Raw genomic sequence first — 14,254 nt, 5'->3', positions numbered from 1 at the left:
ATATGTACAAAATTTGTCTTGCCTCTCACGGAGCCAACAAGCTAATGTTGTTATAATTGTGACCATGCTTGTCAAGAGCAAGCTGTTGTGTCCACTGCAACACAACTACGTGTTTTATAGCTTTCAGAAAAGCTAAAATCAAATTTCAAAAAATATCCACTACAACACAACTACGTGTTTTTATAGCTTTCAGAAAAGCTAAAATCAAATTTCAAATAATATCCACAAAACAATTTGTCCTTGCATATTGATATCCCAAAAGCTTAACAACGTTTCAATACATCTTGGATATTTATGTTTAAATGTTTTAAAGGGTCAGCAAAAAGAACTGATTTACCTAGTTTTAAAAAAATTATCAGCAAACAGTGAATTTCCGTTCGAGGAAAATAAAGGAACAGAACTACTTGAAAACTCGACTTGACATAGTAGCTCTCATAAACTAGGAAGTTTCAGGCTTTGGCATCGAAAGACTACATTTGGTTCAAGCATGCCAAGATTGAATATCTTACTCTTTGGCATACTATTCATATTCTTTGGTGAAGTCCATTGGGTGAGAAGTGCAACAAATTGTGCAGAAGCTGGATTTTGTTGCCCTGGTTTGAACAGTGGATGTAACGCTCGAGGACCTTACCTCTATCGTCCTGACCAGGGTCATTGTTACTGTGACGAAGAGTGTCTTAGAATAAAAGATTGCTGTGCCGACTACATCAAGCACTGCACAGGTAAGTATCATATCCTACAAAAGATTCAATATTTTCTCTTCAATAATAAGAGACTTTTAAACTTTTAATATGCGGTGATAACAAACAGTGTTCAAGCTCAAAAATCCATGAATCATTATAGAATAGGAGCAGAGCAAACATTGACCTAGCTCTAAAATATCAGAGACGGGATCAGGTGCCATGGAAGATATTTTTGATATCTCTGCAGCTGTCTCTCTTTTTTTGGGGAAAACACAATTAATCAACATGTATATTAATGGTTCAAATATATTCAATTTCAAATTCCAGATCGATACAAATGTGATGAGACAAGATGTAAAAATGGAGGGACATGTCATGAGAACCTCACTGGATTTACCTGTACATGTCCACCTGGATTTAAAGGAAGCACGTGTGAAGAAGGTAATATAACGTTTATGTCTTTAAATTTTTAGAATTGTGCATCTGCCATAAAAACTCACTATGTAAACTTATAATGTCAAACATGACCAAAAAAAATTGAATATTCAGTTTGAAAGGTTTTTTTTTATCTCTGTTACTCTCTGATTGGATTTTTTTGATTCATATTTGTTTCATTTTAATCAAAATGATGAATTTGCTATCAATAAATGATGAAAATTTTCTAAGAAAACGGCAAAAAAGAAAATAACCCATGGAAGGTACACCTACTAAAATGATAAATACAGCTGAAAAAAGATCCATCTTCAAGAGATTTGAGAAAAAGATCCAACCTCAAGAGATTTGAGAAATTTTTTTTTGTTACGACATTGAAACAGGAGATCTAGTGGAGAACGAGGGAAATTATTTATTCTTTATTGAAAGAGAGCAAAAGGCTTATGGAAGCTACATATATAATAAAGACATATAGAGACAACAGAAATTATACGTGCAAGTTCTGTTTTGTACCAGTATCCATGATTGTGATCTTAATTAAGTATTTTAAGGTTTGATAGTGTCTATAAGATACTGAATTATCAATCTTAATTCACAGATATTAACGAATGCATGAGCGGTCCGTGCGATAATCAAGGCACGTGCGTGAATACCCCTGGTTCTTATCATTGTGTATGCAATAGCGGATGGACTTCAAAGCAATGTGACCTTGGTATGGTAATATGGAGTGAAAACTATACAGTTGTATATACATGGCATATAGTCAGATCGACTCTTGTTGCAGTACTACAGTAAAGTTAAAATAAAATTAATATACATGAACAATAAAATGTTTGATGGTTTTCGACTTGTCTGCAACTAAACATGATTTAGCAAAAAGAACATAGTTGATTCATATGATAAATCATTCAAAGAAATACTTCTTCTAAAGCAGGCTATATTATTAGTATTATCAATACTAATTTTTTCTCAATCACATTTTAAAAGTTAGATGAATATTTTTTCAATCATTGTAAATATCTCTAGGAATTATTTCAAATGTAAAACAGATTGAATTATTTTGCGAAACATAAATTTTTCATATAATAAAAAATGTTCATTTTTCGGAAATATGAAAGTTGTTGTTTGGGATATTTTGGAACTTGTTTTGGGTTTTTATATTATTTTATCTGGTTACTGGATCTGATTGTAAACTCCGGGATCGTTCGCTTTTCCGCATGTGAGAGGTTTTAAGGGCCAGGGAAAAACCTTCCTTCAATTCCCTGGTCCTGACAAGACAAAGTTCATCCGGTTTTCAATGTACCAGTTTGCATCTTATCTGCCTCGGATTTATTTATTCTTTTTCTGTATGTCCAGGGCATTACAGATTATGGGGAGTGGCGATGTTACCCAACCTGTATAAATGCAACCAGAAAGAGACAAAATCCAGCGTTCCACTCTTTATTAAATTAAACAATCCATTTTAATATCTATAATTCCAATAAATAATTTTACACAAGATATTATAGTTTGAACAAACAATGATTTAGCCATCTGTAGTATTTGAGCCCGAAGGGCGAGGTGAATTTGCTTTAAAGATGCTAAAAATTGGCATAATTGTTTTATTATATGATTCACTATAAAATGATACAGCTCATTACTTGTATGCATTTAATTAAGTCCTAGTCAAATACAAGAGAGAAGCAGAATTAGAATGTAATTAAACCTTACTAGTCGTATCAATCTGAAGGGGTTTTTTTTTATCAATTTTAGTTGCTATGAAAAGAAATATAATGTAAGTTATTTATAGGATAAATTTTGAAAGGAAGGAGTTATCAGGGAAAACTGACTGCCAAAAAGTAAAAATTGTTGTTCATAAAAGTGTTGGAGGGGGTTTCCTGCATCCCCTCTTACCACACTCACCCGAAAATATATTATTTGATTATGTTTTGTTCATATGAAAAAAAGTCATAGTCCTTTAAATAGCTTTCCAAAACAATTTGTATCAATTTGGAATTTCCCGATCTATTTTTAGATCAATGTACTGGAAATAAATCCTTGTATTCACCCGGAACGTTACGTGCAGGTCAATACAACGTAGTATTTTTCTAACATAGTTGGATCTCAGCCAATCAGAGAGATGGAAATTATTCAATCATATAATAATAAACATTATTATAAATATAAATATATATATACTTATGATATAAAACATTTAACCTGTAAATAAAATTAGCCATGTGAAAATTTAATAATTTTTACCAAAACGCGCGCAAGTCTACAAAATAATCTTACCTGTATAAATGCAACCAGAAAGAGACAAAATCCAGCGTTCCACTGCCGAATTATTCTCACTGAGTTACATTTATACCCCTGTGCGTGCCCTGCATAATTTAGTATTTCTTTTAAAATTGCAATAATTATTTTTCATCTGAATTTGAATTTGTAATTACTTTTATTCTGACCTTCAGTACTTTTAAATTTTCTAATGCACTTTTAAAATAATTACCAATCTTTTGCATAATCTTGAAATATTTTTTTCTGTCGATAATTTATTCAAACACCTGAACTCTGATCACCCCCGATTTTTTTTCTTCCTCCTGACCAAATACATCTTCCGATAAACAAGTAAACAACTGCATTCTAATGAATATTTTTTCAATCATTGGTCACCCTACTGGCCAGCATCTAGTATGTTTATTTTCAACTTCAGAACTCGCGTTATCTTTTTCCGCCAAAGAGTGCAAATACACGAAAACGTGTTACAGTCCTATTTTAGCGCAATTTTTGTTGTGATAAATTCATCAAAAAATGCATGAATTGCTCTTTTGTCTAGATATCAATGAATGCGATAAGTCTCCATTTCCATGCCATAATGGAAACTGTACAAATACCCCGGGATCTTTTACATGCAAATGCAATATTGGCTGGGAGCCTCCAAATTGTGCTCAAGGTATTTTACCATTATTTTTTTTATTTCTTTTTCACTTCATTATTTTGATATATTATACTTTCATGTTAATAAATGAAATCTGATCGGTCGATAAACATTTATTTGAAACAAAATCATTTCTTTGAATGGGGAAATTTAGAAACATTGAAAATTGTCACCCTTTGAAAAATATTGTCAACCTCGATTACAGTTTGCTTGGGACAAGTACAGACATTAATGTTTTTTTTAAAATTAAGTTTCCATAGTTGTCAATGAATATAATTTGTTCACGTTTTAGACACTGACGAATGTGTAAGAGACCCGTCCGTTTGCTGTGATGGAGGAACATGTATAAACTCACAGGGGTCTTTCTCTTGTAACTGTTCTAATGGATGGTTTGGAGCTGCTTGTGAAAAAGGTGAGTACTTTTTGCCACTACCACATAGGTTCTCGTACTTGAAAAAATATGATAAGAGGACTAAATACTTTTGAACGATTTCTTACTAAATATAACAACAGTTGCCAAATATTTGCCATTTGCAACAAAACCAGTATTGTATTCACATTTCTGCCTCCACATATTTGAATTTTATATATAACTCCGTAATCAGATGTAGATATATACAATAAGAAAAAAAGAACAAGGTATGGTTTCCATACAAATCTTGCCCTGTGATTTTCTAAAAAATGAAACTGGTGTAAAAGACGAAAACTGATGCTTTCTGAATCATTGAAATTCCATGCAGAAAAATCATACAAATCATTTTTTTCACACGTATTTTTAAATGCTAATTGTGATATCATAAAGATGCACATTTTCCCGTATTTTCCTAAAAAGTTGCAGTAGACACCAATATTCAATGGAATTTTCTTTCAGATAATATTGTCCACAGGCATCGCCCACAAAGATTTTGAGATATCTGATTTTTTATTGACTTTTGCACGACATATCAAAAAATTAAAGTGGGCGACGGCTGTGGACACTATTTTCTAAAGGAAAATTACCCTTGAAATGTGTCATTTTGAAGTTTTTTTCTGTTTAAAAATAAAAAAAATGCTTCATATTTGCAGAATTGTAATTCTTCAAGCTATATTTTTTCCCTGATAGTCATATATTTATCTAATATTTAAGCCAGTTTCAAAACTTTTTGATGACATTATATTTTTAGGGCACAATAAAGCTAAAATCATACCTTCATCTTTTTTAATCAGAGTTACTGAATCTGAAATAATCAATTTTGATGAAGAATCTGATTTTTTTTAGATGTGGATGAATGCATTGGGAGTCCGTGTGATAACAACGGAACATGCTTCAACACGCCTGGCAGCTACGATTGTCAATGTAGAACAGGATATGTTGGCCCATCGTGTGAAAGTGGTTAAGACTCCAAAAATATTTTTCTGATGATATAATAGAGAATAAGAAAAAAATTGAAATATTTTGATAAAAGGAGATATCAAATTTGTTTAGATTTGGACGAATGCAGCTCCTCTCCTTGTAAAAATGGCGGATTATGTCAAACCGCTATTGGTGGATATCAATGCATTTGCGCAAGTCATCTGGGATACACTGGGGCGCATTGTGATGAAGGTGTGTATTTGTGGTCCAATATTAACGCCATTTTGATTTTTTTTAGTTTTAGGAAACTTATTTTTATTCATTGAAGTACTTAGTATTCCTTCTAGACATTTTCTTTTTCTTTTCCTAAGTTTGTTTCGATGTTTTTATCTTCAGACATAGATGAATGTACAGATTTTTCTCCTTGTTTGAATAATGCAACCTGCACGAACCAGGAAGGATCATTTAACTGTGTGTGTCCCAGTACACACAAAGGGGAATTTTGTCAATTTGGTAAGTTCGAATCAAATTAGAAAAAAAAGATGTTAACTAAAATGTCATAATTAGCCAGTTTCATTATAACAATAATCTAGTTCAATGGGCATATCAGGGTTGAAAATTAACACCTTTTGTATCATAATATTAAGGGAATGAATTTCATATATAACCAAATTCATAGATACTGGCTGATTGGGTCGGGGCAGTTTAAGCCTTATAATCTGCAAAGCAAACTAAAAGGGAGCAAACTGTTCAAATCCAGTTTATACCGTATAAATTGAGCTGTTATTAAATTCATGTTATATCTTAATTTTCCTTTCCTTTTGTCTAAGAAAATTATATGACTTGTTTTTAAAATGATTTCAAATTATATAAAACTTAACTTCAAACTTTGTGACCTGTTAAAGGTAACTTAAATTACACGACATAAGATAATTTTTATCCTGTCAATTAAATGGCTCATTACGTCCGTATTAAAATATTTTAAAATGCATGTAGATATTTTTGTTTAATTAGGGACGAATTCCTGTGATTCGAGTCCTTGTATTAACAACGGGATATGTCGTGCAGTTAATAACAGTTTTGTCTGCTTATGCAAATTTGGTTTTGATGGAATACAGTGTGACAGAGGTATATAACCGAAAATTTCCGAACATTAATCTTACATTTTCATACTAAAAAAAAGATTATAAAGTTATTATACTTGAACGTTTTGATATAGATATCAACGAATGCGAAGAAAATCCTTGTCGAAATAATGGTACCTGTATTAATAATCACGGAAGCTTTGAATGCCAGTGTTCTGAAGGATATTCAGGAAAATTTTGTTCAGAAGGTAAAACTGGTTTTTTGTTTATTTTTCATTTCAACAATTCTGGAATGGTATACAAGTAGAATGTTTATTTTTTAAATATCATGGAATGGAAATAATGGATGCAGGTCTTTTTTATTTTATGTTTAAGGTAAGAGCTAGTGGTAATCATTTTACTTAAGGACGGATGATACAAACAAACTTTTATCAAGAAATATGAAAATAACAACTTAAAACATGTTTTAATGAGTAAAATGAACAAATTTCACATCATGGTTTTAAATTTTTCTTTCATAATTTCTCGAAAATTGGATTTAAAGTGAAATATTTTTGTACAGATTGATAAGGATGTTTGCAGAAAGGTAGAATTTGAACAACATGGAAGGTTTACAACTTTTTTTATATTTAAGAAACTTATCATTTGCAATATTTGCAACAAAATTACATGTATACCCAAAAATATATACCATCCAGACATCCATTTTTGGTTTGTGTCGTTTGTCCTTAAAATTAATCAAAATATGATCATCTCTCCCCTTCTTCAGTAATAGTTTCTTGACCTATTAACTGCGTTCGCTTTTTGTTTTTTAACTTCCTTGAAAGAAATTGACAAATGTACTTCGAGTCCTTGCATGAACAACGGATCATGCGTCTCCTTACCTGAAGATTTTAAATGTATGTGCTCTAAGGGGTGGACTGGAAAATTATGCGAAGATGGTAAATATGTCTTTCTTTGGAAAACCTTTGAACAACTGAGAATTTAGTGTTCAATGAGATACAATTTTGAAAAACCTTATTCGCAATTTTTTTTAGACATTGACGAGTGTTCTTGGGAAGTCTGTGGGTTGAAAGGGTTGTGTACAAACACCATTGGTTCTTTTAATTGCAGTTGTTTTTCTGGTGTAGGAGGCACAATCTGTAATAGAGGTGATCCATAAAATTTATCATTTTGGATATTGAAAGCTGTATGTTTTACCTTCATTTAAGAAACAAATGAGATTATATTTACGTTTTAGACTACGATGAGTGTAATAGCAATCCATGTTCTAATGGCGGAGTGTGCATTAATATGGTCGGACATTTCCAGTGCGTTTGTCCAAAAGGATATTCTGGTTCTGTCTGCGATACAGGTAAAACAGTAGTATACTAGAAAATACTTATCAAATTGTGTAAAAGTTCCACACATGCATCCACTCATTCTTTATTTTGTTTGCTTTAAATACTTTGATAACTCCATTAAAATATTTTACATTACATTTCTGAGTTAAGAAAAATTAGGTTTTCAATAATTTGCCAGTAGTTTGCTAAATCTTTTTAAAGATATTGACGAGTGTCTAGGATATCCTTGTGAAAATAATGGGAGCTGTATTAACACTGTTGGAAGCTATGCATGTATTTGTCCTAAGGGTTGGACTGGAGACAGGTGTCAGAATGGTTAGATCTTTTTTCCTATTTGGTCTGGTCCAAATCTGATTAAAACCTGGTTACCTTCATAAAAAAGTAAGGCTATCTTTTTAAAAAAGTTATTTAATTTGCCGACACCAGATTATCTGATTTAAAATTACTCGAGCCCTAGTAAATTTTAACCCCGGAATTGGCAAGGAATTAATTGTATGTTATGCATTTTGGAAAATACCTTTTGAAAATTCAGCTTTGATGTTGACATTGTTTTGGAAAGAAAATCCTATCTACCGACCGCCCCCTTTATCTTATGCAGAGACGGGATAGGGTAAACAAATATTATTTTCAAGTTGATCAAAAAGATTTTTAATACAATTTTAATTTATTCCAATAAGATATTGATGAATGCCTCCAGTATGGTTGTGTCAACGGCGGTACATGTATCAACACACAAGGATCATCCCATTGTCAGTGTAACCCATTTTTCACTGGAACTCATTGCGAGGAAGGTACAGAATCTGAAGTGCTATAAGATTGGTAGTTTTTAACATTTAGAATGTTTCTCACATACTGTTTTAATTCATAAGATATTTTGTAGATATCAACGAATGTGTAACAACATCCGGTATATGTAAACATGGAGGAACCTGTAAAACACGTGTGGTGGGTATAACTGCCACTGTTCACGTGGATATCAAGGCACAAAATGTGATGGAGGTGAGTTTTGTCTACCGATTACAATTATATTTTTGTTTATATTCTGTTTTGGACTTTTCAACAAGTCTATATTTTACAGTAGTTTTTGAGATTTCAGTTTAGCACTGACTAACTACTAGTACAGATTTTCAAATGCATAGTTCGTCATTGAATTAAAAGTAGTTAATACTCAACGATTTGTTTTATTTATATAATTTGAAGATATTGATGAGTGTGAATTGAAACCCTGCAAGAATGGTGGAAACTGTACAAATACAAATGGATCATTTTATTGTAATTGTACATCAAGCTGGACAGGCTATACTTGTGAAAAAGGTATATATTGCACGGGAAAACATTCAATTATGTATTTGCTAAACCGCATAAAATATTTAAAAATAATAAATTTATATTTTCATAGATGTAAATGAATGCAGACCTTACCCCGGACCATGCATTAATGGTTCCTGCAATGATTTTGATGGTGGATTTAAGTGCATTTGTGACTCTGGTTTCACTGGTGTATTTTGTGAGATTAGTAAGTTCATTTTTTCCCCTTATGCTATACGTTTCATCGATGATTTTCTCTCACTGTTGGTTTGTTGCTGTAGATGTGGACGAATGCTTGTCTAATCCTTGCACGAACAATGGATCATGTGTAGATGTGTCAGGATCTTTCTTGTGTGAATGCATCAATGACTGGGGTGGACCCCTGTGTGAAATTGGTACATAGAGTATTACAGAAATTTTTTAAATTTCTGGAAATTTCCGTTTTAATTTTCGATGCATTGTGTCTTTATAATTGACAAGAATCATAAAAAAATTGTAGTTTTATTAGTACTGTTATAATTTTATATTTATAGATTTATGCAAAACAATCCATGCGCAGATAGTTTTTGCAATGGATTCTTCCCTTAGCACCACGGAGTCAATCTTGAAAGAACAAGTGCATTTTGTTTCCGAAGTCATAAAAAGAATAACAGTTTCTGAAGAGAAATTTGACATAGCACTGGTATCTTATGGATCTGATGCACTAATTGATATCCCTTTTGGCGCATATAACAAAAGCGTTGCATTACTCGACCAGGTATCAAACATTTCTTCTATAAATGGAACAACCGATATTTTTAAAGCTTGTCAAACATTGAAGCAAATTTTGTCGAGGAAACAATACACTTCGCAGTTTGTCTTATTTCTCACTGATGGAATGCCCAGTAACTTACAATTAGCTGTCAGTGCTATGACGTCATTGCGTTACCAGATGCAATCCACTATGCCAATGAATGACGTCATTCTTGTTGAAGTTGGTGAAGATATACGTCATGAAGGTCTACGCAGGTTATCTTCTGATGGCGATGGCAAAAATGTTTTTAGTCATGTAAACATGGACGCACTGCATCATATTTTTTCGAAATTGGTAAACGCAAAGTGTTCTGGTACGTCATATTTTTTCACCACCTTTTTTTTATTAAATTAAAAAACGACATGCAAATGTTTTTAATTGAAAATTTTAATGACTTAAAACATTAAAACATTTCAACTTCACATAAAAAAATTCCGAAAATATTGATATTCTGAGACATATTCAAGACATTTTTATACGCCGGGATTCTAAATATAATACTTTGAATTATTTTTTCTCTTACAGCATGCAAAGAACAAAGGTCATTTGATCTCATTTTGGCTCTTGATACATCATCGGTACAGCATAAAAATACTTTTACCTCTAGTTTATCAATATTCAAAACCATTTTACAAAAACTTCAACAAAACTTTGTCTTAGGTGAAAATGACTTACAAATCGGTGCTGTCCATATTTCCTCAGAACCATTTCTCGTGACAAGACTGAACCATTCTCAAGATATAAACAATTTTGCTGGAGTTTTCTTGAAATCAGAACAAGACTCTAAACAAATGAATTCTACCCCTGATGTTGCAAAGGGCCTCCGTTTCATTTCATCGGAAGCTCTGTCGTTAAAAAATGGAGGTAGGAAAAATTCTCGGAAGTACATTATTCATACGTTTACAGGATATGACAAAAACACAACAGAATCTATTAAAGAAACAAGAAAATTGACAAATGAAAATGTAACTGTGATATCTATTGGTATTGGAGAGAAATTTGACAACACGGATGTTCTTCAGACAGCATCCAGTGCTTACTTTGTTTTCTTTAGCGAAAAAAGGAAGGATACTCTCTGGCATATTACTGAAACGGATTTAAAATTTATGTTGAAGTTTGAGCATGTATATTGTAGCAATAGAATTAATGCATGACTTATATTGGTAACTCATACCGTCAGACTATCATATTGTAGAGCATAATAATGAATAATTAAGGAATAATAATGAATATTATTATAATTTATATACATATTTTGCCATAGAAGCATCTTTTGTTTGTCAAAGAAAAGTATATATATTAATAAATAAATAAGAAAATAATCAAAATGTCTATTACATTGATGTCTAAGAGAGAGGAACTAAAAATCTTTATTTTTTCAATATATATGAAGGAATAACAAATACATATATCTTCCTTATTTTGTCATATGTTAGAGAGGAAAATTTATTTAACCTAACGTATATTTCCGAACGTATTCGACATATGTTTTTTATTAAGTTTCAGCGTTTTCTGAAAAAATTTATCGGTTAATTGTAAATGTTTAATGCCCCATTCGAGAGAGGGATGAGTTTGTGACATATCCCAAAATATATACATTTGCAAATGTTAGCTCTTATATAACACTATTTGAAGAAGGCGTTTTTACACATGTGTAAAACACGTTCGTCAAATGACCTTAAATTGATTGTGTAGTCATAAGCTATCTACGTTATTTCATATTGATGTCATAAGTGATAGACGTGCTCAACACGTAAAGTTTTGAAAGAATATATCCTTCACGGATTTAAAACTTTAGTACCATACTCACAAATGTAAAAATAAGTAAAAAGATATCTCTTGAGTTTTATTGGGATGTAAAACGGGTTGGTCACGTGATCGAATCTTCCCTAAAGCCCGACGCTTTATGGAAGATTTGATCACGCGACCAACCCGTTTTACATTAAAAAAAAACCCTCAAAAAATGATACCTTGTTTGTTAAGTATTATTTATTAATTAAAAACTTGATATGATTAAAGGTCCAATAATCGATTGAAGTCAGCAAATCTGTTGTGTCAGAAAAGATTATCTTAAAGAAGATAGTTTTGCAACAGCTATTGAGATTCCGCTGTCAAATAAGAGATCAAAATCAATTTTGACTTCCTTGTGAGGGAAGTGAACATTTTGATGATTTTATCCTCTTTTTTTCTGATTAATATTCAATATTTTATCGTAACATTTCAATTTATATAAATCTAACTGTATCTTTGATATCATCACATAACCATTAACTCAATGATTTAATGAGGATAGAATGATAAATAACTGATAAGTATTTATCAACTGTTGCTTCTGCATAATGATTGCTTATAAAGAACAAGAGAAACAGGAGATTCCTGGAAATCATTGGTTATGGAACATTTAAATCCACATGTGTCACAAATCATACATGACTGATTGATTGTATGTCGTTAACGTCCCTCTCGAGAATTTTTCACTGATATGGATAAAACACCACTTGCCGGTGGAGAGCTTCAAATTCAGGTCCTATACTCGGCATTCAGGGCAGTTGAGAAGTGAGTGATTTTTTTAAAAAGATTGCATTAGAATGGGAATATCTATCTTCTAATTTGGTATTTGCGACCGTTACACATTGTAATGCTGATTTACTGGGCGCTTTCCATTAACGTTGCCTTCTCGGCGACGTCACCTGGAAACGGTGACGTTAATGGAACGGTTGGTAACGTCACAATTACTAAATATGGAGGAATGCGAATCCAAGCGAAACACTCGCATAATAAAGATATTTCTCCTTCAAGAACTTGAAAGCGATGAGATGAATGTTTGTGACGACGATGTTACGCCAGAGGTTATACGTCATTTATTGTCAGAAAAAAGAATAAGCCGACAGCGTATTTCTGATTATTTCAACGTAACAATACCAGGATACTCCCTTTAAATTATTAATAATTTAATTTTATTTGTATTCTCGCCTCTCATTGATTTCCAAAAAGGAACGCATTTTTGCCTCGCATTTTCGAATGCGAAGAGAGACTTTTTAAACAATTACTCGAGGAAGTCTGTAGACAGGTATGCTTTAAATTATTAATAAATCACTCAAGAAAATACACCATTTCATATATAAAATGCTTCCAATGCAAAGTTTATCGATCTGCCCAAGGGCTGCGTTCAACAGCTGAGTTTGATAACTGTTTTAAAATTCTTTGTTTGATATATTTTAAATTTCTTTTTAGAAATGTTCACAAATTCTTCTAGGCAAAAAAAAAAGGGGGGGTTTATGTAAAAAGTCTTTGAAATGCATTTACTTAAGTGTTCATTCTAGAACTTAATTGTGATCGCTTGAATGCGAGAAAAATAAAATAATAAAACAGATAAAATTGCGCTCCATTAAGAGTACCCGAGATGCGCAGAATTAAAAATCGATTGTACATATGAATTGAAATTTAATTCACTAGTATCTCATAGCTGTCGATGTATAGTGGAGTCATATAACATTTCGTTAAATAAACTTCCAACAAGCGTCGCAATATCATGTTTAAGTTTATGTGTAGAAGAGTTCTTTTTTTAACTTCATATATGTATGGCCTGTTTTTTTTATAAGTTCAGACTAGCTAAAATTAAAAATTAAAAAAAAAAATATCTTTCTATTTGTTTTGCTTCTTTATATAAAGATAGGACTTACCTGTAAATTTCACAATTTAAATCAATCGTGTTTTATAAATATCAAAGATTTAAAACAATAACCGAATTATTTGAATTTGAACGTAAATAACAAATTTCATTTAAGGATAAATAACACAAACAAACTTTTTTCAGAAATCAGCATTATTTCTCATAGATTTAAATTGACAACCTGAATAATGTTTACCAAGTAGAGTGGGAGAATTATATAAGATTTTGTCATAAGGTTAAAAAAACTGTGCAAAATTTTGTATGGAATTAAATAGAAGGTAAAATTAAATCTCAAATCTAAGCACCAAGGAAAACCTACGAATTCTTTATACGTATTTCAGGGATTTATTATTTATGCCATTTCAAATCAAAATCAGTCAAAAAATATATATCAAGCCGCGCATCCATTTTTTGTTTGTGGTAAGTACCCTTAAACCTACACTTAAAATCTTATATTTTTATCTTTTACTTAGTAATACCATATGTCATATTTAGCTTTCACAAAAGATTTTTTAACGAGGATTATTTATACTTTGATAATATTTTAGCTTACTATGACTTCTTTACACAAACTTGTTTTGATTACGGCGATGCACTTATCCCCCTTCATAATATAATAAAATGTACTTTTGATCACATCCTATATTATTTTTAAAAATCACACGTTTATTATTCAATACTGTCATC

The 14,254-nt window shown here is 31.6% G+C and overlaps 2 protein-coding genes across 2 annotated transcripts; both read left to right on the top strand.

Moving 5' to 3' along the window:
• The first annotated feature begins 487 nt into the window (after positions 1-487).
• LOC134256606 (fibropellin-1-like) lies at positions 488-5,409 on the top strand. The gene is made up of 6 exons (XM_062739284.1): positions 488-722; positions 1,011-1,124; positions 1,714-1,827; positions 3,931-4,047; positions 4,325-4,444; positions 5,291-5,409. The coding sequence occupies exons 1-6, from the start codon at positions 488-490 to the stop codon at positions 5,407-5,409; spliced, it is 819 nt and encodes a 272-aa protein (XP_062595268.1).
• Positions 5,410-7,212: 1,803 nt separating this feature from the next.
• LOC134256604 (transmembrane matrix receptor MUP-4-like) lies at positions 7,213-11,105 on the top strand. The gene is made up of 11 exons (XM_062739283.1): positions 7,213-7,391; positions 7,488-7,601; positions 7,691-7,804; positions 7,995-8,108; positions 8,471-8,584; positions 8,674-8,796; positions 8,994-9,107; positions 9,193-9,309; positions 9,383-9,496; positions 9,635-10,207; positions 10,420-11,105. The coding sequence occupies exons 1-11, from the start codon at positions 7,307-7,309 to the stop codon at positions 11,046-11,048; spliced, it is 2,211 nt and encodes a 736-aa protein (XP_062595267.1). The 5' UTR covers positions 7,213-7,306; the 3' UTR covers positions 11,049-11,105.
• Positions 11,106-14,254: the final 3,149 nt, after the last annotated feature.

The sequence above is a fragment of the Saccostrea cucullata genome, unplaced genomic scaffold, assembly GCF_032062105.1.
Source record: "Saccostrea cucullata isolate Sc308-1 unplaced genomic scaffold, CSIRO_AGI_Scuc_v1 ctg7276, whole genome shotgun sequence".
NCBI lineage: Eukaryota > Metazoa > Mollusca > Bivalvia > Ostreida > Ostreidae > Saccostrea > Saccostrea cuccullata.
Note: the sequence above shows the minus strand (reverse complement) of the source record. Positions and strands in the feature narration are given on the sequence as shown.